General features: G+C 49.4%; 1 protein-coding gene across 3 annotated transcripts; it reads left to right on the forward strand.

Moving 5' to 3' along the window:
• The first annotated feature begins 38 nt into the window (after positions 1-38).
• C8H16orf95 (chromosome 8 C16orf95 homolog) lies at positions 39-23,686 on the forward strand. 3 transcript variants are annotated; one of them, XM_074314475.2, is made up of 7 exons: positions 8,909-9,505; positions 9,622-9,982; positions 11,461-11,601; positions 17,467-17,613; positions 18,430-18,466; positions 21,293-21,494; positions 23,459-23,686. In XM_074314475.2, exons 2-7 carry the CDS (start codon positions 9,902-9,904, stop codon positions 23,469-23,471), a joined length of 621 nt encoding a protein of 206 aa, XP_074170576.2. In that variant the 5' UTR covers positions 8,909-9,505; positions 9,622-9,901; the 3' UTR covers positions 23,472-23,686. The 3 variants fall into 3 exon arrangements, with proteins under 3 accessions (XP_088656330.1, XP_074170576.2, XP_074170575.2); XM_088800204.1 differs by lacking the exons at positions 8,909-9,505; positions 9,622-9,982 and adding an exon at positions 39-8,818; XM_074314474.2 differs by having other exon boundaries at positions 8,909-9,982.
• The last annotated feature ends 1,594 nt before the right edge of the window (positions 23,687-25,280 follow it).

Genomic DNA, 25,280 nt, shown 5'->3' on the forward strand with positions numbered 1-25,280 from the left:
ATGAAGCTCTCCTGAGGCAAGTGGAGAAGGTGGGGTCCCTACTGGGTAGCAGCAGAGTTCAGCCGCCTGGTATTGTCAGTTGAATCCTGTCAGAGATGCACGCTCATGGCTTACCTTCCAGATCCTTCTAGCAGGTCCTGCAGTCAAGTTGAGGCATGGTCCCAGTTTTCTCGTCTTTGGTAAGACAGCCTAAAAGCATTGTCACCCCTCCCCTTTCTTGCAGTGTGACTTTTTCATGCCAGATGTGGCCAGGCCTGAACAGTGATACTATGGCCATGAAGATTGGAGGAAAATGAAAATGAAGGCCCACTGGGCGTGCAAGCTGTTAAGTTCCACTGCTGAAATAAAGTCCGCCTGCTTTTCCCAGAGCCTGAGGCTTGCTCTAAGGGATTCCATCTCCATCTGAGGCCTCCCAAGCATTGTGAACTGTAAACAGATCAAAGATAAGCACTTCCAATTAAAACCCAATCTCAGATCTGAAGGATGTAACCTGCTTTTGGTGTTTGGGTCTATACGTGGTTTCCACTACTGGTCACTGAAATAACCATGGGCTGTTGGCTGTGTTTACGGTGGCCCTGTCCCTGGTGTGAGGTGGGACCCCAGGGCCTGTGGGGTCTGTCCAGCTGGCAGTGGCCCACAGTGAGGCCAGCAGCAGTGACAGACAAGGGCTTGTCCTCTGCCCAGCCGGTCGTCCAGGGTACGTTGTTTTCCCATTCTGATGTGTCCTCAGCCAGCTCTCAGTTTCCAGTCCAGCAGGTGAGTGTGCAGGGACGCAAGACCAGCAGGCTTCCCTTGGTCAAGGGAATGGTCAGGCAGCTCATCAGGGGAACTTGCAACCAGTTCATTCCTTGCAGGTCCAGTAAGGAACCAGAACGACCCACTTTAGGGACCGGCTACACCCATGTGGTGCTTGATTTGGGGAAGTGGACAGGTGGACCTAGGAGGGTCTTGAGACATTTTTCCATCGTTGGCACCTCCTTCACTTTGCCACCTTGCTGCCGTGAGGGTGGGTAAGTGCGTTGTGTGGCCTGGAAGGAACCTCAGCTGCATCTCTACATGAGGGACTTGCTCTGCTCTCTGCTACCTAACTGAAGAGGATATGATTGATTGGCGTCTTCAGACACGCATCATTGGAGATTCTTCTATATTGGGGCTGAATGCTCATCGCGTGAGGCTGTTGCAGATGGCCTTGTTTTTTTCAGCTGTGTGACACGGGCCTGGCAGTATATCTGGTTATATCTGCCCATCCAGCTCAGAGTTCCAGTGTCTACTGCGTGTGAGCAGGTTTGGAGCTCTTGTGGAGGTGGGAGAGTTTCCAACTCCCTCATTCCTTGGTCCAGACTGGGACCTCCCTTCCTGACCACACCCCAGGTCCCTCTGTCTGGTGTCGGGCTCACTGTGTCTGGAGCTCATCGCCATACCTGGCCTGCTTCTCCCCTCCCACACCCTCTTGTCCCAATATCAGGCAGCTCAGGACCAGACAAGTCCTGGCCAACGTGGAGGGCGGGGAGCGCACACGGTGGCCTAATGAGCTAGATGCACTCGGGCCTGTGTTCCTGCTTCGTGCAGAACTAGCCCAAGAGGCCAGGTTGCCGTGCCGGGCTTTCTCTTTACCGAGAACGTGGGAGTTCACTGCTGTGGCCCAGATAGCCAGATCCCCTCCCTTAGCCAGCTGAGCCTCTCCGCCCTGACAATGCTTCAGGGCTGGTTTTGAGTTTGTGGGTTGGCCAGGTTTTCTTGCACTGCCACTGTGAGGTTGCTTTTTCGTGCCCATGAGCAGTGACGGAGAGGAACAGAAAACCTACCTGCTCATTCCCCTCTTTACTTGCTGAACGTTGTCCCAGGAATCTTGGAATTTCCTGAGTTCCTTGTGATCACGGTGTCTGGCGTGTAGACTCCCAGCAGCCGATGGGAAGACTCAGAGCTTGGAGACAGAAGCCATGTTTTTTGGGAACCCTTTGTGCACTACCTTCATGTTCCATCTGTTCAGGCTGCTGTGGGAATGCCTTCATGTTACCCTCACCTACTTGAGAAAATGCCCCAATTCATAATTCAGTCTGTCCCGGTGTTAACATAGGCTAACCTCTCTGTCTTTATTTTTTGGAGAAGATCTGGAATGTAATTTGGCAACGTGCTCTCAGAAGTATTTAGAGAGTAGAAGAAAGCCACAATGCCATCGGTTTGCCCAATACTGTGACTGGGTATGAGACGTGCCTGCTTCCGGGGGTGTGAGTGACTGGCAGCCGTGGGGCAGGAAGGCATCCGTCTTCTGGGTCCTCTGCTCCCAGGAAGACCAGGCAGAACACATGGAGAAGTCAGCACCTTTTGCTGTGTTAGCCTCATTTTACTTTGCGTTATTACCTGAGATCAGATAGGCTACTTGGAGCAGGAAAACATTGATGCTATTTGGTCCTGGAATCCTTGATGGTAAAGACGACAGTTGAGATGAGAAGAGTTGCCGTCACTGTCAGGCACCCACTTGGGCTTGCCGGGTGGGGCTCTGGGATGGGGGCAGGGGAGGATGCACCTGTGGGCGGGAGCCTAGGCTGCAATGTCACCAGGGCAGGATGACCGCGTGGGATTGTTACTCCATAAATCAGTGTTTGGAATCTTGTGTGCTTTGTAAGTGGGTCGTTTGGGATGTGATTCAGATGGAGGCTAAGCAACATGGGCTGTGGGTGTGGGAGGGGACGATGGTGGGAGAGGGCTGGATCTTGGAGGCTGCCCTTCTCATACCTGGTCTTGACACAGTTTTGATTTTCCCAGTCATGGGATGGAATGGCGACCCACCCCTGGGAACCCAGACAAGGGGAGATCTCTGGACCCCTCCCTTTGACCTCAGCTGACATGTGTGTCCCCATCCTGGACGAGGCAGCCCTGAAGGAGCTGGGCCACGGTGGGTTTTCTGAGGCTAAAGTCAGTATGAGTTTGCCTTTTCTGAGAACAGAATAGGATCAGCATAGACTGGGCGGGGCTGTGCTCTGTGGCTGGGCAGACAGCCAAGGAGCTCACTTAGTTTTTGTGTGTTTTTTTTCCCCCTGTTTACAAAAGTAATGTTCTTGTTTTAAAAATTTGAATGTTTAACACAGAAAGTAAATACCTCATGTTCCTCTCCAGCCTGCCAGGAGAGCTGAGAGGGGTCCTGGCCAGGTCCCCTCCTCCATGTGGGGGCCCTTAGGCCCTGCTGTCCCTAAAGGCACTGCAGTAGCAACTCGCTGGATGAGGCCATGTGTGGTCCTTTCTCCCTGCAGTCGGCTGTGTTGGTGGGGCCTCCCCTCGGCCCCCTGGAGCGGGGTCTCTGTGTAGCCCGTCCTCTAGTGGGGACCTGGGGTTACTGCAACATGTGTGGCACCAGCCAGCAAGGTGGAAACAACAAAGAAACGCATGCCACTTGGGTCACCTTTTCAGAGCTTGCCCCCATTTTGACTCGAAAACCCGTGAGTGATAGAAGGACGCCTTCTGGCTCCTTCCCAGGACATGTTTTTCAGAAATGGCGCATCTGCAGAGAACAAACAGTCTGCTCAGGTTCCCACAGCCACCCACACCAGGGCCCTGTGCCAATACCCAGCTTTGTTCTGCCTGGCCCTGGGGTGGACAGCTGCTTCTCAGGGAGCAGAATCTGGGAAAGGGTCAATGGACCACCTGGGACCCGTGTGGGGGCACCTCAGTGAGGCCTGAGCAGCAGAACAAGGGCCCCTGATGGCTCTGCTCCCCTGATGGGCGTGACAGGGCCTGTGGCCCAGGCCATGCACAGACCAAGGTCTGTGCAGGGAAGCCAGTGCCATGTGACCCAGCGCTCCTGTCTCCAGCCCTGCTACTTGTTTGGAGTGGGGCTTCTGTACCAGGCACTGTCTCCATGTTTGGAGCCATCCTGTGTGTTGTAAGGCGCCAAACAGCTCCCCTGGCCTCCCCCATGGTGACAATCCAAAATGCCTCCAGACATGGCTAGTATCCTCAGGGGAAAGTCACCCAGTGGAGAATCACTTGGGCAGTACCTGCACCTCCTTGCCCCAGATGGTGCCAAGCATTGGAGACATGATGAACAAGCAGCAAGGTCCCAGACCTACAGGCCTGCACAGGTCACAGCACGGGATGTCCTATAAATGGGCTGAGGGAGCCTCCACTTGGCCCTCAGAGTGACGCCTCAGGGTGCGGTGTATCCCCAGTGCACGGGGAGGTCAAGGCCGAGATGGAAGCAGGTGCAGTTGGACTTGTGCCTGACTTGGCTTGAGTGATGCCTGGCCCAGAGCCTGCAGGGTCAGGACGGCAGGTGGGGTGCTGTGTCCTCACCTCCCTTCCTCTCTATCTGGAGGGACATCACTCCTAGAACCTGAGCAGAGGCCGAGGGGAGGGGTCTCCGAGATGGTCCAGAGCTGTGGCTCCTCCCCAGCCCTGGGGTCACCTTCCCTAGCATATTTCCCCTGGCTCCTGGTGGTGGCTGTTGTGTCAGCAGCAGCACTGTCTGCCAGGGGGGCTCAGGGAGCTTATCAGAAGGGAGATGCTCCCCCAGCCCCCACATGCTGAACCATGACCTCTGGGGGGAGGGTCTGAGCACGTATAACTTCCCAAGCCTCCCGAAAGATTCGGGTGCTGCAGCATAGTAGATCTTCGTAGCTGTCGTCTGCTGCATAACAAATATCCTCTCTTAGGCGGAGGATTCCAGAGAAAATACTTAAGGAATGTGATTTTAAATAGCTAGCTTTCTTTTGCACTTCAGCAAGAAACGGTTGAGCTGTCCTTTTTCCCCCCTTGGTTAGGGTTTTGAGATATAATTTATGTACAGTCTACTTTTAGTGTGTGTACATTTCTTTGAGTTGACCAATACATACAGCTGTGTACAAGAACCACGATCGAGATATAGAATGTTCCATCACCCTTGTAATCTCTGGTGTTGCCCCTTCATAGCCAGGCCCCCATCCCCCATCACTGGTAACCACCAATCTGTTCTCCATCCTTATAGTTTTTCCTTTTCCAGAATGTCAAATAAACAGAATCAGACAGCATGTAGCTTTTTAAGTCTGGCTTCTTCCATTCAGCACAAAGTTCCTCAGCCTTTTTTATTCATTACTGTCTCCCTTCAAGGAGCCTTTTTTGACACTTTTTTTTCCTAATCCTTCCCATTAAATTTTAAACCACAGATGTACTGTTCACTATGCATTTGCGTGGGGCTATGTGCGTGTGCACATGTGTGCTTGTATTCACACAGGCATACATCATGTGGCCTCCTTCAGGCATGTAAGGACCAGGGCCCTCCCTTTGAGACCCGGGGGAAGCTCCTGGAGACTTCTGAGCAATGGTTCTGGTCACCATGTTGAGAAGGGACTGGCGGTGAGGAAGGTGGTGGGAGATGTCCCCTGGGAGGCTGCCCTGGGGATTCCAGTAAGGGCTGACATGGCCTGGACCCTGGGAAGTGCCCGGACTCCAGGTGAGGAGTTGTGGACTGCTGGACTGAGTGGGGAAATGAGAGAGACATAAGCTGTTTCTGCTCTTGCCTTTGTGTACCACCGGCCCAAACACAGTCTCAGAGATGCCACCTGCTAGTGGCTTGGCCCTGGAGCCCACCTCAGAGAGTCATGGTAACCACTCTGGACAACAGGTGCCTGGACACTAGCTCACGGTGGCTGCCATCCAACCTGGGAGCCCGGGCGGCAAAGGAGGATTTGCTGAGCCCTGCAGTGGATGAGCGGGCCGCCCTTGTGCAGTCCTTCAGCAAGTGGCTGCTGAGCCACTGTGGACAGGGCCGGAGACTGGAGAGGACCTGGACCCAAATCCCGTCCTCTCCTCAGGCTCCCTCCAGGATCCAGGACAGGAACAGAGGCTGCCTGAGCCCTGTGGGTGGCCCTCATCACCACGGAGCTTCCCTCTGTTCTCAACGTTCCACAGTTCTATCGGAAGGCACGCTTCCATGGGGCACCATGGGTGAGTGAGACACTTCTCGGAACCCTTCTTCTCCTAGAGGATGGTGGGTGATCTCAGGGAAAGCACTAGGACGTGGGTCCTTGGTGCTCGGGGTGGGGCTGATGGTGGCCGAGGCATTTGTAAATGAACATACTCCTAGAGCCTGGCTGTCTGGTTCAGGCTGTGCCCTTTGCGCAGCTCTCTGATGACAGTAAGGGCCAGAGCTTCCAGGGGGCATGAGCCTGTCCTCTAGGTGGTACTGTGCTCCCCAGCAGATCGTTGGAGGATGCAGTGAAGGAGAAGTCAGGGGAGACCAAGATGCTAAAATGACACAACTTATCAAAGAGAGAACACTAGAGTGTCGCAGACAGAAAGGCGAGGAAAATAGGGGCGACCATGAAGCCTGTGATGCCAGGAAGAAAGGGTAAGGGCTTGGGGCAGCAGAGTCGCACAGGGATGATGCCCACCAGTGGGGACCGGGCATGTACTGCGGGGCCCCAGTATGGGTGAGTGAGCGTCCTGTGTGCAGGGGCTGCTCACAGAGCACTGATGCAAGTCGGCAGCACCTGGTGTGACCTTGACCCAAACCACTGTGCGACCTGGGCAGAGAAGGCTTGCTTAACTCCTGAGGGACCCAGAAGTCCCCCGATGAGAGACATGAGATTTAAAAAATTGTAGTTCTTAGATGTTATTTAAAAATCCTGTTTTAACTTAACCCACAGGATTTAGATTTGTAGAATTCCTTTTCTATGTCTGTCACGGTCAATTAGGTTGAGTGCAGGCTCAATGCAAGGCCCCCTCATGCTCTCATCCAGGCCCCTTGGTTGGTGAACACTGCATAACTGCACCACGACTCGGGGACTTAGAGTCCTTGCTGTGCTCCCCCTTTCTTACCTGGGAGCTTTGGAAACAAAAGCTTGGCAGAGAAACGTTCAGCAGCCACAGGCTTCTCCCGTCCCATGTCCCTTCCCTGAGACAGTGGCAATGAGCCAACCCCTGCTTGAAGTGGGAAGAGAAAGGGAAATATAGGGGGAAAAATAAGATTCTGCCATACTCAAGAAGTGGCGTTTGACGCACATGTGACACGCACTCCCTGTCTGGCTCTTTTCAGTACCTTTCACACTCTGTCTTACGTGATCTTCTCAAACTTCCTGTGGGATTGATTCTATGGTTATCACTAATTGACTAATGAAACTGAGGCTTGGGAAATCAGGTGACTTGCCTGATATAGTAAGAGGCAGGGTGTGGATTGGGTTCAGGTCCTTGTTACTTGGGGCAGGATGGGCAGCGTGCTCTTTCGATCGCCAACTGGTGTGGTGGTAGATTTGCTTTCCTGGCTTTGAACGTTGTACAGGTGGAATCCCAGGCATGCTTTGGAGTCTGGCTTCTTTATCTATTTGCTGTGGGCTGCAATTGTGTGTTCTTTTTCACTGTCACATAATGTTCTTCTTCATGAGTATGGCATACATTCTTTTTAAAAATCTTTTCTCCTATGGATGGACATTTGGGTCATTTCCAGTTTGGAACTGTTAACAGAAGATTGCTGTGGATGTTTTTGTCCATGTCATCTTGTGGACATAAGCTTTCATTTCTCTTGGGTGTATACCCGGGCAAGGAACTGCTTGGTCATTGGGTATTCATGTTTACGTTTTGTAAATACTGCCAGTTTGCCAACATGGTTGTATCTATTTCATGAGCAATGTATAGAGGTTCCAGCTGCCACATCCTCAAAAATTTGGTATTGTCAATCTATTCCTGGTGGGGATGAGGACAGTGATAAGCTATTCTTGACATGAAAAGGTAAGACAGTGTCTCAGTGGTAAGGGCCATGGCTTCCAGGGGGCATGTGCCTGTCCTCTATGCTAGATCAATGTTCCAGTGAGCTCAGGAGGATGGAAACAGCATGGAAGCCAAGAACGCTCCAAGGCGGGCAGAAACAAGACAGCTATAAATAAAATGCCAGGGTAATGAGGAGCTTCCTGGGTAATTTTGTCATTAGCTATTAAGAGACCAGTGATTACACACACACACACACACACACACACACACACACACACACACACATGCAGGCGGTGATGTTTGAGATATGTAGCAGCTAATCTGGTAGGGGCATTCCCTAATCAGCACGGGTGCTGGCCAGGAGAGCATGCGTGTACTAGCTGGAAGCTCAGCCCTGCTCATAGGTCATGCATGACCTTAACGGTTATAGTGGTATCCAAGAAAGCTGAGTAATGTCTGGGAGCACCGTTTGCTCCATGGCTAGAATGCAGCATTTTGGGGGCCTTGCGTATCATGGTTTGGGCAAATATCGAGAGTATTGAAATAAGCATGAAAATACTGAAGTGGGAAAAAACTCGTTTCCAAGAAATTACAAATTGGAGTTTGTGATAAACTAAAGGAACATATAGAGGTAGAAAGCATTTGGTTTTATGAAAATGTGAAGACATGCATCCTGTTTTCCGTTCAGCAGCTGCCCGGAGCACACGTGTGCAGGGGAGGAGGGTGGAGGAAGGGGAGACTAAGGCAAACAGGCCAGAAGGTTCAGAAGAGCATCGGGACGCTCGGGATTGAGAGCTGTTTTGAATTCCATGGCAGTTTAAACCCCAGGTTGCTCAAGACACACTCATTTCCCTAAAAGTCACGATTTGAGCCCACTTATGAGACTCAGCAAGTGAAACGCGAGACGCACAGTTAAACCTGAATTTCAAGAAAACGAACGACTTTAAAAGTACATCCCAAGTCCTGCGTGGGAGACACTCATGCCGAGATGCTCCGTGGCCCCCTGAAACCAGCCCTTGGCCGGCGTCCACACGCCCCCGCAAGGACGCTGGGGTGCGGGTCCCACATGCTTCTCTCTTTCCAGGGAACAGCCCCCCAGGCTGGGTCGCCCCGCGTACTCGCAGGCCTCTCCGTCGGAATGGTGAGTGGGCTTTCCCGGTCAGGGTAAGTGGGCTTCCCAGGCCGACGCCAACCCGGGCGAGGCCGCAGGGGGGGATGGGCGATGGCCACTGAGCCGGTGGCACCTACGCTCGACCCCAGGACCACTAGCCCCGCTAACCAGGCAACCGCGAGGCCCTTGCCTCCAGCGGCCAATCAACCTCCATAAGTGTACGTGCCTGGAAGGCAGCGCCTGGTTGGCTGGACGCAGACCAATCAGCGGGGCGGGGCGGGGCACACGGAGAGGCGGTCGGGCCGGAAGGGCGGGCCTCGGAGCGGCCGGCGGACGGAAGAGGAGGCCCCCGGAGCGTGTGTTTGTGTGTGTGCTGGCCCGCGGGGTAAGTGACTCGTGTGGGAAGCAGCCTCGGCTTTCGTCACCACATCACAATGAGCATCACCTCCTCCATCATCACGACCGTGTCTGAGTCGCGGCAGGAACTTCCGGAAGCTCTCGGATGTCCGTTGGGTCAGTCAGCGCGCACTCACACCCCGAGCGCGTCTGGACGGGCCAGTGCGTCCCTGAGTCCTGCACGCTGAGCCACGGACACCACGCCTGGAGGAGCCCCCACGTCCCAGTCACCTGGGGTGGCCCCAGAGCCCCCGAGTCACCCTATCCCAGCAGTAGCTTGTATCACATAAGCACGACAGAGGCCACATTTATGCACAAAACGTAAGCACAAAAGGGCAATTTTGTTTCACTGTGAAGGTCCGGGGTGGGTCTTCGGCCATGGATGTATCCAGATGTTGAAGGACTGTGGTCAAGGTCTGTTTGTCTCCGTCTCTCAGCTGTGATGTCCTGTGTGCTGGCTTCCCTCCTGGAGGCAAGAGGACCACCAAGAACTCTAAAGGCTTAACAACGTCAACCGAGAAGTAGATGCGCTTTACTTAACAATTTTAGCACAAAGCCCCAGAATGAGTTTCACTGGACTGACTTAGTTTATGACACAGTTTTGAGCCAATCTCAGAGGAGCCGGGCCTCACTTTCTGCCTGGGAGTGGGGGAGGTTCCAGCCCCCTTGAACTACATGGACTGAGATGGGTATGCGCCCCGCCCCAAGGAAACAGCAATGCTGTCATTGCCAGCAAGAGGCGTGGGGCTTGGATGCTGTGCAGGCAACATCCCATATCCTGTTTTCAAGCATCCGATGGTGAGTTGCTATCGATGACCTGAAGCTATTGCTGTAATGAAAGAGCAATAATAAAGGTTGTGATAATGACACACAGAAACACTTGCATCACTTGTACCATGTTACAAAGCACTGACACATTCCGTGTATGCCCACTGGAGACTCCGGAGGACCAACATTCTAGCAATTTGTTGTGGGGAGGATGAAGAAGACTAACGCAGATTCTGTCATCCCAGAGACAAGCATCCAGGTTTTTTTGCTGGAAAGAATTGCATTAAATGTACAGTTTTGACAATGTTTTCCAAGTAAGCTCAGGCGTGTCTGATAAAGCATCACAGGAGTTGTGGTTGGCAGCTCCATGTCTTGGAAAGTTCTCACTAGGTTGGAATGTTTCTGTCTTTCCCAAAGGGCCTAGCACAATTTGAGCTGGAGTGTAGCTGAAGCACAGGTATTGTGGAATGTAGAATCCCACAATAGCCCCGCATCTGGGAGCCTCTAGACATTAGCACATGAGCCCAAATCTACTTCTCTTGTCACCTCCAATCCCCATCTCGGGCTTAGATGATCCCTTCCACCCCTGGGGTTTAATGATATGAGCCAGTTCCAAGAAGGCTGGCCCAGGCCCACACCCTAGCGCTCCTGTCCCCAATTTACACAAAACCTGGAACTTTCTAAGCCTTCCTATTCTTTTCTAGGAAGAACACATTTCAAACCTTTGGGAAAGAAGTGTGCCTCACAGATCTTTCAGTAAGGAGAGCAAACCCTCAGCTAGTTGACCCCAACCCGACACACCCCTGTGGGGTGTGGAGAGCAGACAATGGGGGTCCAGAGGCAACGTCTCATGAGAGGATGTGTCAGACATGGGAGTCTGGTTGGAGGGGCCATCACCGAGTCTCCAGAACCTCTACGTAGGGTCACCCACCGCCTTCTCCCAGCCCCCAGTTCCTCACAACACTTAGAGACAGGGATGCAGGAGGCCTGGGAGAAGCAGCACTGCCCCGTAGTGTACCTGCTCTGGGCATCAGCTCCTTCATCTGCCTCTGAAAAGGATAACTTCCCCTCTTCTTCCTGCCTGTGGGTGTGGTGAGGATCACATGGAAGGATGTGGAAGTCTTTGCAAATGGAAAGCACTAGATGCAGAGTGACGCATAACCACAAAAAGAGCAATCATCTCCTCACTGGAGTTGGTTGTACGCCCCCATGTTCAGACGGGGAACCTGAGACTTGCTCATGGTGACATGGCAGTAAGTGGTCCTGAATCCCAGCACACCTGGTCTGCAGGCTCTGGCAGTCCCCCTCTAAATGACTTTAGAGGGCCAGCCGTGGTGGCCTGCCTCTTTCTGAGCTGCAGTGGGAGCTGAGGCCCCACCCCTGGCCCTGGACACCGTGCCTCAACCCTGGCTCCCTCTGAGCATTGATGTACTCTTCCAGAGAGTTCCTTGGCTCATGTTACAAATGCAGCATCACATTCAATTCTGTCTTTTCTGGCTCTTGCTCAGATGTGTCCTGCTCCCAGTGCTATTCATGGAGAGCCCATGTGCTGTGAGTGCCAGGCCAGATTCAGGGGCCACCTGCCAATGCCCAGGACTGAGGCGGCACTACCTTACTGGGTGCCTCAATCCCTGAGACCCCAAAAGAAGGTAGGTGACTTGAACCCAGGGGTTCTTCACCTGGGTTCAGGATGAACTTCAGGGGACGAGCAACCCTTCAGAGTCATAGTATTATATGAATAATATTTTAAAATTTATGGAAGACAGTTTATGTTTTTTTTAACCAGATTCTTTTAAAAACCAGATTTGTGGTGTTTTGATTGACATGATAAACTGCACATATGTAAAGTGTACAGTTTGCTAAGTCTTGACATATGCGTACAGCTGTGAAACCACCACCACCACGTTGAGGTAATGTATGTATACACAACCCTAAGAGTTTCCTTAGGCCCTTTTGTAACTCCCGTCTAATGCTCCCTGCCCTGCCGTCCCCAGGCAACTACTGATATGTTTCTGTCACTACAGATGAGTTCACATTTTCTAAAATTTTATATAAGTGGAATCATATAGTATATACTTTTTTTTTTTTTTTTTTTTTTAGTATGTCCTTTTTTTTGTCTGGCTTCTTTCACTCAGCATGGTTGTTTTTTGAGATTCGTTCTCATAGTTGTGTATATCTATAGTTCCTTCATTTTTACTGCTGAGTAGTATTCCCATTATATGGATAGACCACAATTTATCCATTTGTCCAGGGAAGCACATTTAGATTGCTCCTAGAAGTTTTGTCTAATACCGATAAAGCTGCTATGAACATTTGTGTACAAGTCTTTGTATGACCATGCCTTCATTTTGCTTGGCAAATACCTAGGAATGGAATTGCTAGATCATAGGGTAGGTGTATATTTAACTTTTTAAGAAACTATCACCTGGTTTTTCAAAGTGGTTGTGTTATGTTACATTCCCACCAGTGGTATATAAAGTTCCAGTTCTTCCATATCCTTGCTAACGCTTGGTTTGGTCAGTCTTTTTAATTTAGCATCCTAATAGGTGTCTCATTGTGGTTTTAATTAATAATTCTATTACGACAAATGGTGTTGAGCATCTCTTCATATATTTTTGCCATCTGCATATCTTGTTTGACAATATAAGTTTTCAAATATTTTGCCCATTTAGAGAAATTGGGTTGTTTGTTTTCATTACTGAGTTTTGAGAATTTCTTTATATATTCTAAGTACAGGTTCTTTATCAGATACTGAATTTGCACCTATTTTCTCCATGTCTTTGGTTTGTCTTTTTTCTCTTTGATCAGTATCTTTCAAAGAGCAGAGGTTTTAAGTTTTGAGGCAGTTTAATTTATTAGTTTGACCTTTTCTAGTTCTTTGGTAGGTGTACCCACCCCCACTACAGCAATGGATCATGCTTTTTAAGCATTTCTAAGAAATTTTTGCCTAACCCGAGGTCAGAAAGGTTTCTCTCATGTTTTCTCCTATAAGTTTTATGGTTTACAATTCATGTTTAATTCTGTGGTCCATTTTAAGTTGATTTTTATATATGGCATTGAAGTTCATTTTTTTTTTTTTTTGTATATAGATGTCCAGTTGCTGTAACATCATATGTCATAAAGACCATCCTTTCCCTACTGACTTGCTTTTGCATGTGTGTCAAAAATCAGTTCTCTATATATGTGTGAGTCTATTTCTGGGCTCTATTCCTCTGAGCTACATAATTGTGTATTTTCATGCCAATACCACGTACTCTGTCTGGATTACTTTGACTTTATAAAAAGTTTGGAAATCAAATAGTGTTAGTTCTTCAACGTTGTTTTTCTTTTTCAAAGTTGGTTATTCTAGGTTCTTTGCATTTCCATGTGAATTTTCTAATCAGTTTGTCAATTTCGACAAAACTGTCCTCTTGGGATTTTGACTGGAATTATGTGTAGAGATCAATTTGAAGACAATTGTCCTAACAATATTGAGTCTTTTGATCCATGAACATGGTAATCTGTATATTTTTAAAGATCTCCCTTCATACTTCTCAGTAATATTTTGCAGTTTTTAGGGTACAGGTGTTGCACATATTTTGTCAGATCTATCCGTAAGTATTTCCCATTTTTGATGACATTGTTTTTAAAATTCAGTTTGTGATTGCTCATTGCTAGTATGTAGAAATAGCATTGAGTTTTGTATTTTGATCTTGTTTTTCACAATTTTGCTACACTCATTTATTCTAGTAACTTTCGTTGTAGATTCCATCAGATTAGCTACATAACAATCATGTCATCCGCAGATAAGAGATGGTCGTATTTCTTCCTTTCCAATCTGGATGCCTTTTATTGATTTTTCTTGCCTGGTATACTGGCTAGAACTCCTAGTACACCGTTGACTAGAGTAGGGAGACAAGACATCCTTGCCTTTTTCCTGACTTAGAGGGATAATATTCAGAAGTCCGCTCTGAAGTACGATGTTAGCTGTAAATTTAGATACCCTTTGTCAGGCTGAGGCCGTTCCCTTCATAGTCCTAGTTTGCTGATAGCATTTATCAGAAATGAATGTTGGGTTTTCCCTGTAGCTGTTAAGATCATCATATGGTTTTCTTTTTTTGTTTGTGAATACGATGAATTGCATTGATTGGTTTTCAAAAGTTACCCCAGTCACTCCTAGGATTAACCTGATTGAATCAGGTTGCTTATCCTTCTGATATATTTGATTAGAATTTGTACATCTGTATTCATGAGGGATGTCGGTCTGTACTTCTCTCGTAATGCCTTTGGTTGTTTTTGTATTAGGTAATGCTGCCCTTGTAGAATGAGTTGGGACGTATTCCTTCTCTTTCAATTTTCTGGAAGACGGTGTAGAATTGGTAATAATTCTTCTTTGAGCGTTTGGTAGAATTTGCCAGTGAAGCCACATGGGCCTGGAGCTTCCTTTATGGCAAGGTTTTTAACTATAAATATAATTTCTTTCATAGATACAGTGGTATTTAGGTTATCTATTTCTTCTTGAGTGAACTTTGTGAGTTTGTGTTTTTCAAGGAATGTGTTGCATCATTGTTGTTGAATTTATTGGTATAATGTTGTTCATAATATTCTCGTATTAGCCTGTTAATAGTTGTTGAATCTGTAGCGATGCCATCTTTCTCATTTCTTGTTTTTGAATAAACTTTTGAAGGGGTAAGTAGCTTCAAGATAACTAGGTCATATTGTTCTAGGCAGTGGTCTTAGCCTCAATCTCTTGCTGGTCAGGGTAGGAATTATCACATCCATTTAGCAGATGGGCAAACTGAGGTCGTAAGAGGGACAGGGCCTTGTCCAAGGTCAGTCCACAGCAGACAGGGATTAGAATCCAGGTCTCTGGCTTTGAGTCCAGGACTCTCCCCACTGAGCTGTTCTGCTACACACCGGGAAGGAGGTGGCCCTGGGCAGGATGGAAGGAATAGAGAAGTCACGGTGTCACTCATGTCTGACTAAGGCAGCTATCTAGTCTCCTGGTTGGTCTCCTTGCCTCCATCCTCTCTCACTTTGTTCATTTTCTGCTCCTCAGCCTCATGAGTTTTAGCACTGTGGGTCTGGTCCTGTCATTCCCCCGGGGCTCCCCATTTACCTCAGAGTATCGACCACACTCCCTGACACAACCCCTGCGGTCCTTCCTGATCTTGCACCTTCTTGGCTCCCTAACCCCCTTTCCACTTGCCCCACGGGCTCCTGTTCCATCCGAAAGAAGGTGTCAGGTGGCAAGTAACAGAAAACTGACTGACAGTGGCTGCAAACAGCGTGTTTGGTAGAGAGGATTCTTCCAGGATTGTTTTTAGGCTTAATGGTGTCTTCAAAGACCCAGATTCTTTTTATCCTTCTGTTCAGAGTGTTGGCACTGTCACCTCTAGTGTTTCTAGATGGTGGCCGCCAGTTTTTCTTACACTGAGATGCACATGGCAGAAAGTGAGCATATTCAGAGGCCCTCCTTTCTTCAGGAGGACATAGAAAGTTTTCTCTTCCGTCCCCTCTTTCTTATCAGAGATTCCCAGAAACCCCAGTCAACTCCTCTTTCATCTCTTTGACTTTACCCCATACCTGTTCCTGGCTAGGTCCTCACTGACTTGGTGTAGACCCTTTGGGACTGGGCTCTTTGCCCCATGAGCAAGATTGTTTTGTTTTGTTTTTAATAAGAGAGAGGAAATGATTGCTGCCTAGCCAACCCGTCAGTTCTGCTGCGTGAAGTGAGCTCTGTTACCCACACTCTTGTGGGCTCTCACACAGGCACGTGCTGTTCTCCTGCCTTCTAGCACCTGGCTCAGTGGCGCCTTCTCAGAAAGCCTCTGGGTTGGAAGCTCCTTCTGCTCCTCGGCATCCTGACATTTATTCTCCCTCGTGGACAGTGCTGTGTGTGGACCCTCCCCCCCCACAATCCCATCCTCCCTGTGGGCAGGATGGGGTCTTACTTACTTGTAGCTCAGTGCTTGCCACGGAGCACACACTCAGCCAGTACTTGGTGGACTGGATAAAACTGACCAGAGTGTCCTCATCCTGTGGGCAAGAGGTGTCCCTGCCATGGTGGCAAGAGGTGCAGAGGTAGGGGCTGGTCCCGAGTGCCAGGCCCTGTTGCGTCTCCTCCCTTGCGTGAGCCCTCAGATCCCTCAGCCCTTCCCCTGCAGAGCCCTCTGTCCTCACAGCACACCTCCCACAGGTAGTCTGGTTTTCCCGGGAGCCTGGGGACGTCAGCAGGGTCCCTCCAAAGCGGTTTCTGTTATCTTACAGAATGTGCGACATGAGCCCATAGTCGGCAATTCCAGCAATACAAAGGGGTGAACAATACACTGTGCTGAACATAGTTGTCCCTTCTGACCCCTCTCCTTTGCCCAGCCCCGACTCCAAGGCTTCCTCTGTGTGTCTTGTAGATTTTCTCTGTGTGTGTGTCCTTTCACTAGTGATGTATCACAAGACACCCAAATGCCTGGCTTAAAGCAACAGTCACTGTCGTTACTTGAGGGCAGCTCGGCCGGGCAGCTCAGCCCCACGTGTCTTGGGGCTGGTGGGCTTGCCCCGGCACGCTCTTCTTGTGGCAGTGACAGAGGAGTGAGAGCAGCTGGAAATCTGCGAAGCCCCTTTGGCCCAGGCTCAGATCTGGCTGCTGTTTCTTCCTCCTCATTCTTTTGGTCAAACCAGTGCCTGGTCTAAGCAAAGTTCCAGGGTGGGGGTCTACCCAGTCCCTGTACTGGAAGGAACTGCAGAACCGCATGGCAGAGGGTGAGGCCACAGGGAGGGATTAGGAATTGGACATAACCCACCACAACTCACGTACTAGCAACACTGCATACGTATTCTTTTAAACAATGCAAATGGTAGCGTGCTGTGCTTATACTGCCGCATTGCCCACTTAACATCGTGTCAGGACAGACTGGTCCACCCTGTTCTTGCCAAAGGCCACCGCATTCCCTCTTGTCCCCTCGTTCTGTCATTTGTTGCCCTTTACTTGCAGGCATTCAGGCTGTTGGTCACGACAGTCAGTGCTGCAACGCATGTTCTTGTGCGGACATTGTTTTGCAAATAACACGAGTCATCCAGGGATATAGTCCAGGGGTGGATTGCTGGGTCAGAGATTGTCCATTTGAAACTCTGATCAATGTTGTCAAAATGCCAGCAGAGCCCTCTTTATAGCTGAGAATGCTGAGGCTTAGCGGGGCTAAATGTTGTGCCCCAGGGCTGCTCCTGGAGGCCACCAGGTTCAGGACAGACCCAGGTCCCCCGGCTGCAGCCTGCGTGTCCTGCCCCGGTGCCACATAGTGTCCTACTGCAGAGGTGCAGGCGGTGGTGGGTAGGAGGGCAGGGGGAACATGGAGGTGCTGGTACCTCCTGCCCCAGGAATGTCATGAAGGGGAGCCCGTGCTCCCTCAGCCAGGCCGTGGTGTGTGCTGGGGGAGGGATGTAGACAGGAGCTCTCCAGGCTCTGTCCCTGAGGCCAGGGGTGTCTGGGGCGTGGCTCCATCCCCCTTTGGCCTTTGTTTTCCCTTCCTCTCTGTCAGATCCAAAAGAGGATTCGGCTTTGTATCCCCAAAGTCATCAAAGCATGCCCCTGCACATGCCACTGCTTTGGGGGCCGCCTCCCGATGCCCAGGGATCGGGCCATGATGCCCTACTGGGTGCCCCAGGTCCTGCGGTCTCACCATAAGGTAAGAGGGAGGCTCGCACAGCAGTGAGGCCTGAGAGTAAGGGGGGCTTTCCGAGGGAGCAGGAGAAGAGGGGGGCGGGTGCTGGCTTCTTTCCGCAGAGGCTTCCATTGCTGTCCTGTCGGGGAGGGGTCCTCTGAAAGCCACGGCCAGGGCGGCAGAGCGCAGAGGCTGTGCGTGGGATGGGGCCAGGTCGCTGTCCTGGCGGGGGTTGGGAAGGAGGGTACAGTGCTCTCTGAAGAGGGTGCTGCTTTCTTGCCCGCCACCTCTCTTACCACCTTCTCCTCTTCCTCCTCCTCCTTCGACTACTTTCTTCTCTTGACCACCTCAGTTGCTCGCCTCCCTGCCTGCTTCTTCCGACCCCCTCGTCCCTCACCCCCTCCAGCTCTACCAGCCGGGCTGAGCCTCCTATCCTCATCGCCCCAGCCGGGCAGACCTGGGGTTGGGAATGGGAGGGAGGGTGCCCAGGAAGGACCATTGCTGAGTTTCTGTTCTAGCTCTTTGCTCTGGGTCCCAGGGCAGAGACTGCACGATGGCCAGGCCCAGCCCTCCTCAGCCCAGGGCACCTTTTCTCCCAGGAGTGTCCTGGGTGGTGGTTAGAGGCTTCCTTTCTGCATTAGCTCACATTCCTGTTGCCTGTTTACTGTCACCAAGTAGCACAATGTCCCCAGAATTCAGACCCCGAGGCCTTTTAAAAGGAGACCAGGGCTGGCCTTGTGCACGGACTGTGGGCCCTTAGGAGGTTTTCAGGCCAAAGTACTGGCTCTCCCCCTGCTAGTGACAGGGGCTGACACATTTGTCCACATGCTTTTCTTTTAGATGGCGAGAAGGCAACAGAGTTTTACAGGCATCCAAGGTAATTCAGTGTACACATGTCTCATCCCCTCTGTCTCCCCGGGAAGGCAGGGTCTCATGCCCATCATGATGGGGATGGGGAGACTGCTCTCATCCCAGACGCCTGTAACACAAAGAATGCCACAGACAGGCACACATAGCACTTCTCCCGCCTTTGCTCTCCCCAGGCATCACTAATCACCCACCGTCTTTTCCCAATGAAGCCAGCAAAGCCTCAGACTTTACCAGTCTACTAGCATTGGCTCTCAAGACGAAACCAATTTGTAAGTCAGAGTTAGGGGGTATCTAAAGGGTTTTTCTTTAAGCTCTAAGCTTCTATAATTCGTGACACAGGGTGTGTGTGTTGTATACACATGTATTTATGACATAGTATCTATATTATATTCATGACATAGTACATATGCCTACATTATATATTCATGACACATCATGTTTGTGACACCATATTTATGCATCTGTTTCTTACATAGTATCTTCACAGATTCATGTTTGTGACCTAGCATAGATATACTCATATGTTCATGACATAGTCCACACATGCTCCTATGTTTGTGATGTAGTGTAAGCTCACGACAAAGTATATTCATATATTTATACATTTGTGACCCAGTATATATACAGTTATACACTCACGCCATACTCTACTAGGAGGTGGCGTCTACACCCTGACCATTACTTTCTTTTCTCTAAAAGGAGTGGGTTGGACTTGCTCTGGAAGGCGCTTCCCGGAGCTGCCGGCCAACACAGCTGCTCTCTGTGTTGCATGTGAGCAAAGGAGTGGACATGGTCTGTGGGCTTGTATCATGTCCTCCCCTGGGCGTGCTGTCGCCAGACGGGGTGCTGGCGTACCCCTTCATGGAATCTGTAAACATTGGAGGGAACGGACAGGTCCCCAGAGGTCGGATGACAGACGCCAGGGATCCTGTGACGGGCAAGCGTGGTGCGCGGCCCGCTCAGAGCCCAGGGTCGCCAAGCTGGCTGGGAGCATGCTTGGGAAACGTGCCCCCCACCTGGCATGCTCACCTTCTCACACGGCGAAGGATTCATATTTTTTCCTGATTCTAAAAGCAATACCATGAGGAGGAGTGTAAATTGTCACAGCTTTTGTGGAGGGGGAGGACGCAATTTGAAGGCGTCTCTCAGCTTCCGTAATGCGTGGAGCCCTTAATCCAGGAAGCCCACATCTGGGTAAGATGTATAGACACCCCGACATACAGGCTTGTCTGCAGCAGCGATTTCCTTGGCAAAATACTTGGAAGCGGCATAAGCGTCTCTCAATGGGAGCCTGGACATCAGGGAGGTGTACTTGCCACCCGGATGCCACAGTTGTTAGGAATAATGCAACGGTTCCCCATATTGCGACAGGAAAACAAAAACAAGTCTCTGTAGCCCACAGGATAGGACTCCATCAATGTCAACTTATTTTTTCTTATTTATTTATTTATTTACTTATTTACCTATTTATTTATTTATTTATTTATTTCCACTAGTGTCAATTGAAAAAGCGAAAGCCCTGTTAGGATGTAGGTAAGGGCTGGGTGGGGTGCGTCTGAGCTGCCAGTCACTGGGAACCCGTGTGGGCGAGGAAGAGGGTAGGTAAGGGCCCTGCAAAGATTGACTGGGGGGAGATATATCATGAATAAAACAGAAGGCATTACATCGACGCGAGTTTCAGATAAAAGAGCTAAAGATCACTTTATTTACAAAAGCAACCTCTGCGCCAGTAGGACAAGAACAGTAGGAGAAACTGCCCTTCCAACCATACAACCACACATTTCTGCGTTTGTTTTTATTGGCAGTTTTTGGCTTTAAGAAAAGCTAAAAGCTCCCTTAGTTTATTGTCGAATCATATACACCAGTAAAACCAGTATGGATTTTTACTCCAGCCATTGTTTTATAGTTCAGGCAATTTGTATTAATGTTTCAAGCCTCAAACATCTTCAAGCCAGTGGTGTTCACAGGACAGGATTGAGAGCGCAGTCTCACTGTGCCAGAATTAGCACGTGTCTCTTCTCGAGCGTCATACAGAGGAACTTAAAATGTGGTTTTCTAGCCCTCACATCCAGCTGATTTCTAGTTTAAAGTGAAAAATCCATATTTTTCATCTTGTATTTCCCTTGTAAAGAGGGGGCTCGTATGCTTTTGCTGTAGAATTTCTTGTAAGGAAAGTATAGTTTATATTAATGGTGTATACCTTTATGTCAGTATAATTAGAGTGTACATTTTACAGTGGTAGCATATTAATAGCATAATTGAGAAAATGAGATATAGTGTCAGGAGGGCACATGTCGACCAAAGCAGGTCTGGAGAGAAAGCTGGCGAGTGACACGGGGATGGGAACACTGGAATTCCATTGGTGGTCGTGGTGGTGGTTCACTTTTTATTATGGAACATTTCACATGCTCAGATCAATCCCGTGTTCCCATCACTTGGCTCCTAGCATCAGCTCCTCGCCAACCTGGTTTCATCTGAACTTCACCTACTCCATCTCCCTGCTCCAAAAAAGAAAAAGGAAAAGATTAGTGTGAAGCAAATCCCAGCTAAATGCCCCGTCCTTTCATCCGTAAACATTTCAGTGTGCGGCTCTAAAAGATAAAGACTCAAAACACAGCCACGACGCCCCATGCTCACCCTGGATGTCAGGAAACAGTTTCTTCACCTCCGTGAACATGGCTGAGCGTCCACACCCTAGGGACCGTGACCAGCCTTGCTGGGACGCTGGGCTTCCCACCCTGGGTTCTGGAGGGTTCTCTCGTGTGCAGTACACAAACTCAGGACAAGCCTGTCCCCAGACCCGGCCTGGGCCTGACTCGCTTTCTCCGCCTAGAAACCTCCTGGGACTCAAGCGCCTGTTATAACTGTTGGCGGATCTGTGACAGACGCCTCCTCTTCAAGTGGCAGCAGCTCCAGCCCCGTCATCAGGAAAGGCAACTGGCCCTGGGGAGTGGAGTGAGCCCCCAGGTCCTCCTCCTGCCCCTCAGCCTCCTGACCCTCCTCCAGGCTATCCTGAGGGTCATGGCCGTCATTCGGTGAGCAGGCTCGGGGTGTGGGCAGAGGTGGCCCTGGGCCCATCTTACTCCCTGGGCTGCTTCACCCTGGGGTTGTCAAGGATGTGGAAGAACTTGGTTGCGGTTCAACAAAAGGGTAAGACATGGGTGTGGCCATGGTGGCTATTATGTGGTTATCGCTGTCCAGAGTCTTGCTCATACCCAGCGCAGGTATCTTCTTACTCCAGCAAGGTGAAGGGAAGAGCAATGCAGATGTGTCAGAGCTGATGGGGGAAGCAGGGCGTCTGAGGGTCACCTTCCTTTCTTTTTTCACCTCTTCCTGGTCCCCAAGTTCTAAAATTGCCCTGCTCCCAAAAGACCACCTATTCCAGTTCCCATAAATTTCTGTCGTATCAGGGTTGAAAGTGGATCTTCAAGTCACCTCGCCCGGCCAGCCCGCTAGGATTTGAGCACACCTGGGAGGTGGGGACGTGCTGCCTCTCCCCCAGTCCTGCCCCAGCCATCGAGGTTCCATACCAAGCCCTTACGGAGCCTGGACCCCACCAGCCCGGCCCAGGTTTCTCTCTCGGAACCCGGCTCAGTCCCTCCCACAGGAAGCCTCCAGGGCGACTCCTGGGTTCAAGACAGGGCCTCCCTTTACCAGGCTGCTTCCTTTAGTCTCTTCTACAAAAGCCTTCCTCCTCCTCTTCCAAACTCCCCTCCCCACCCCGCCCACAGCTTGCTTGTGCTGTAGGTCTTATGGTCGTTCTTCCCCAACCATTACCTCTATCCAGCCCTGTTTCTTTTCATCGCTCCTCTGTATAAATACATGTAAACACACACAAATATATGCAAACAGAAGACATGCAAATGCATATTAATATGCAAATGCACGCAATTCTAATTTTACATATATTGACTTGTTTTAACTGTCTCCTCCATGTAATTGTAAGAGGAATATTCTAGAAAATGTGCTTTCCCCCAGTTTTCTAGTTGGTTACAGCAGGTTAGCTTTGTCTTGGTCATGCGGTCATGGGCAGAAGTGGAAATCCCTCTCCCTGTGGTCCTGCTTGTCTGTTCTAGTGTTGGACTCCCTGTCATGCATATCTGCTTACGAGTGACCTGGGTTGCTACCTCTTCCGGGTGTGTGCTCCCAGGAAGGGGGCCGGGAAGGGGGTCTGTCAGCGTGGTATGTGAGGAGGGCAGCATCATGAGATTTTCCTTCTTTGCTTTTCCTGAAGATTCCTCTTTGTTTTTCTGTTTGCCAACTTGAAGTCAAATTTAGTTGGACTCCCCTGTACTCGCTCTGGAAAGAGTAAAGAAAGACACTTGACTGTTAAGTAGCATATGGTCAGGGAAGGCCTAAAGTAAACTTGCTGATGCTTTTATAGGCGGTGTTTGCTTCTGAGTCAGGCTCTTAGGGCAGAGAGGTGCAGGCACCCACCAGCTGGTTAGCAGAGATATCTTGCTTGGCCAGGGTGTAGGTGGGATGCCCTGTGAGCTACCCCAAGCTACACCACAGCTTATCTGAGGAGAAGCCACCAGCTGCCCATTGGTTGGCCTGGCAGAGACTTGCTAGAGCTGCGGAGGCCTCAGGAGCCCAGAACCTTTCCAACAGGGAGCCCCGAAGAGCAGTGAGTAAGTCAGGCGTTGGCCTTCTTGATCGGACCTGCGATAGCCTTCATTTCATTCGACTCCTTTCCCAGTTCTGCAAAGCTGGGACTCTCCTCCTCATTCTAGAAGGAGAAAGCGGGTGAGGTGATGACCTGAGGTCCCAGAGCTGGAAAGTGAGCCAGCTAAGACTGCATCGTGTCGCCTCACTGCAGCCCTCTCCTGCCTGGGCTCCTCAGGACGGAGTGCACGGGGGACCTGGATGACATCCCCTCTGCTGTGGGGGTATCCCCTACTCTCCTCCCCGTGGAGTGCTCCCCAATAGGCCCTGCAAGGGCCGTGTGGGCTTAGCTTGGGGATAGCTCCTAGTAACTGCCTTTCTCTTTGCTTTCCAGCAGTTTTTTTTAGTTTGAAGTTAGAATCTTCAGCTACTGTCAGGAACACCAACAAAAATGCCAGTTATAATCAAGGTCTTCAATGAAAGTCATCAAATCAAGCCAAAAGAGTCAAGCCAAATTACTGATCATCGGGTGATTCTTAGTGGGAGCAGAGTTGCTGTGAATGCGGGTGAGATTCTCTGATGAAAGTGGTCAATAAATGTTATTTGTGAAGTTCTCTGTAAAGTGGCCCCTTTTTTGTGCATAATGATTTTCCTTTGTGAAGGTGTTGTTCTCTACCTCTGTGTCCCTGTGGGATGGGGGCCATCTCCAAGCTTTTCTTCCTTCTGCCAAGGACAGCAGACTCACTAGACGAGGGTCCCGAAATGGTTTTAGAATCTGTTTCAGGTAGATCTCACTTTAAATTGCATACAATTGTATGTGAATTGAGTTTTTTAAACTGAGCTACCATTCACATATCATAAAACTCACTTTTTTTTAAACCTAATTTTTTTATTCCAATTTTGTGCTCTGCCTCATTCTGTTAGGTGTCAAAGCCCCATTTCTTCCTTACTTTCACAAATATTTTGTTATAAAAGTAATGTTCGTAATAGAAATATCCCTGAAAATACACATAAGACAAAAAGTAGAAAATATAAGTCGGTCAGAATCCCTTTACCCAGCGATAACCTCTGTAACAACAAATCAAATTACAATCATATGACGGCATATCATGGGGTTAATGAACGGTCACACTAATCAGGTGAGAAGCCACGACACCACATTGTTAAGCTTACAAAAGGATTATAAAACACGTGGGGTAATATTAGCCCACTTTTCTACATATCTCAATGCATAGAATGAAGATTGATAAGATGCACACAAAATCCACCTTTTCGAAGTATATGATTGAGTGTTTTTAGTATATTTACAAGGTTGTGCAGTCATCACTACGATCTAATTCTATGAGTTTCTGTTTCTCATTTGTCTTGTTCTTTAGTTGTTTTTGGGTTATATACCACATATCAGTGAAATCACATGGTTCTCTGCTTTTTCTGTCTGACTTATTTCGCTCAGCATTACACTCTCAAGATCCATCCATGTTGTTACAAATGTTCCTACATCATCTTTTCTTACTGCCGAATAGTATTGCATTGTGTATATATACCACAACTTCTTTATCCATTCATCTATCGAAGGACGATCTAATTCTAGACCTTTTTCATCACCCCCAAAAGAGCTACCTACTAAGTAGTCACAGCTCTTTCCCTTGTCCCCCAGCCCCTGGAAAGCACTAACCTACTTTCTGACTTTCCCTATTCTGGATATTTCGTGTAAACGTAATCATATAATATGGGGGTCTTTTGTGTCTAGCTTCTTTCGCTTAGCTTAACATTTTCAAGGTTCACCGGCATTGTAGCAGATATCAGCGCTTCATTCCTTTTTACGGCTGAATAAATAATCTTCCCTTATCTGACTAGACCACATCTTGTTGAGTCATTCATCAGTTGGTGGATCCTTGGGTTGTTGCCACTTTTTGGCTGCTATGAACATTTGTGTACAAGTTTTTTTGTGTGTGTGAACATTCATTTCTCTTGGTTATGTACCTAGGGATGCTGGGTTATATGGTAACTCTGTTTAATGTTTTGAGGAGCAGTCTCAGTTTTTCACAGTGGAAAACGGCACCATTTTGTATTTTCTATTCCTGTCAGCAAGGCATGAGGTTTGGATTTCTCCACATCCTCACCAACACTTGTTATCCACTGTTTTGATTCTAGCCATCCTTGTGGGTGTGAAGTGGCATCTCATTGTGGTTTTGATTTGCATTTCGCCGATGCCT

The sequence above is a fragment of the Rhinolophus sinicus genome, chromosome 8 (genome assembly GCF_057876585.1).
Source record: "Rhinolophus sinicus isolate RSI-liver-muscle chromosome 8, RSI-T2T, whole genome shotgun sequence".
Lineage (NCBI taxonomy): Eukaryota > Metazoa > Chordata > Mammalia > Chiroptera > Rhinolophidae > Rhinolophus > Rhinolophus sinicus.

Excerpts from the sequence above, each read along its gene's own strand:
- C8H16orf95 (XM_088800204.1), top strand. The coding sequence starts at position 8,666 with ATGCTCCGTGGCCCCCTGAAACCAGCCCTTGGCCGGCGTCCACACGCC. Across the intron at positions 11,602-17,466 it reads CCCTGAGACCCCAAAAGAAG|ATCCAAAAGAGGATTCGGCT; the intron begins GTAGGTGACTTG and ends CCTCTCTGTCAG. Across the intron at positions 17,614-18,429 it reads TCCTGCGGTCTCACCATAAG|ATGGCGAGAAGGCAACAGAG; the intron begins GTAAGAGGGAGG and ends CTTTTCTTTTAG.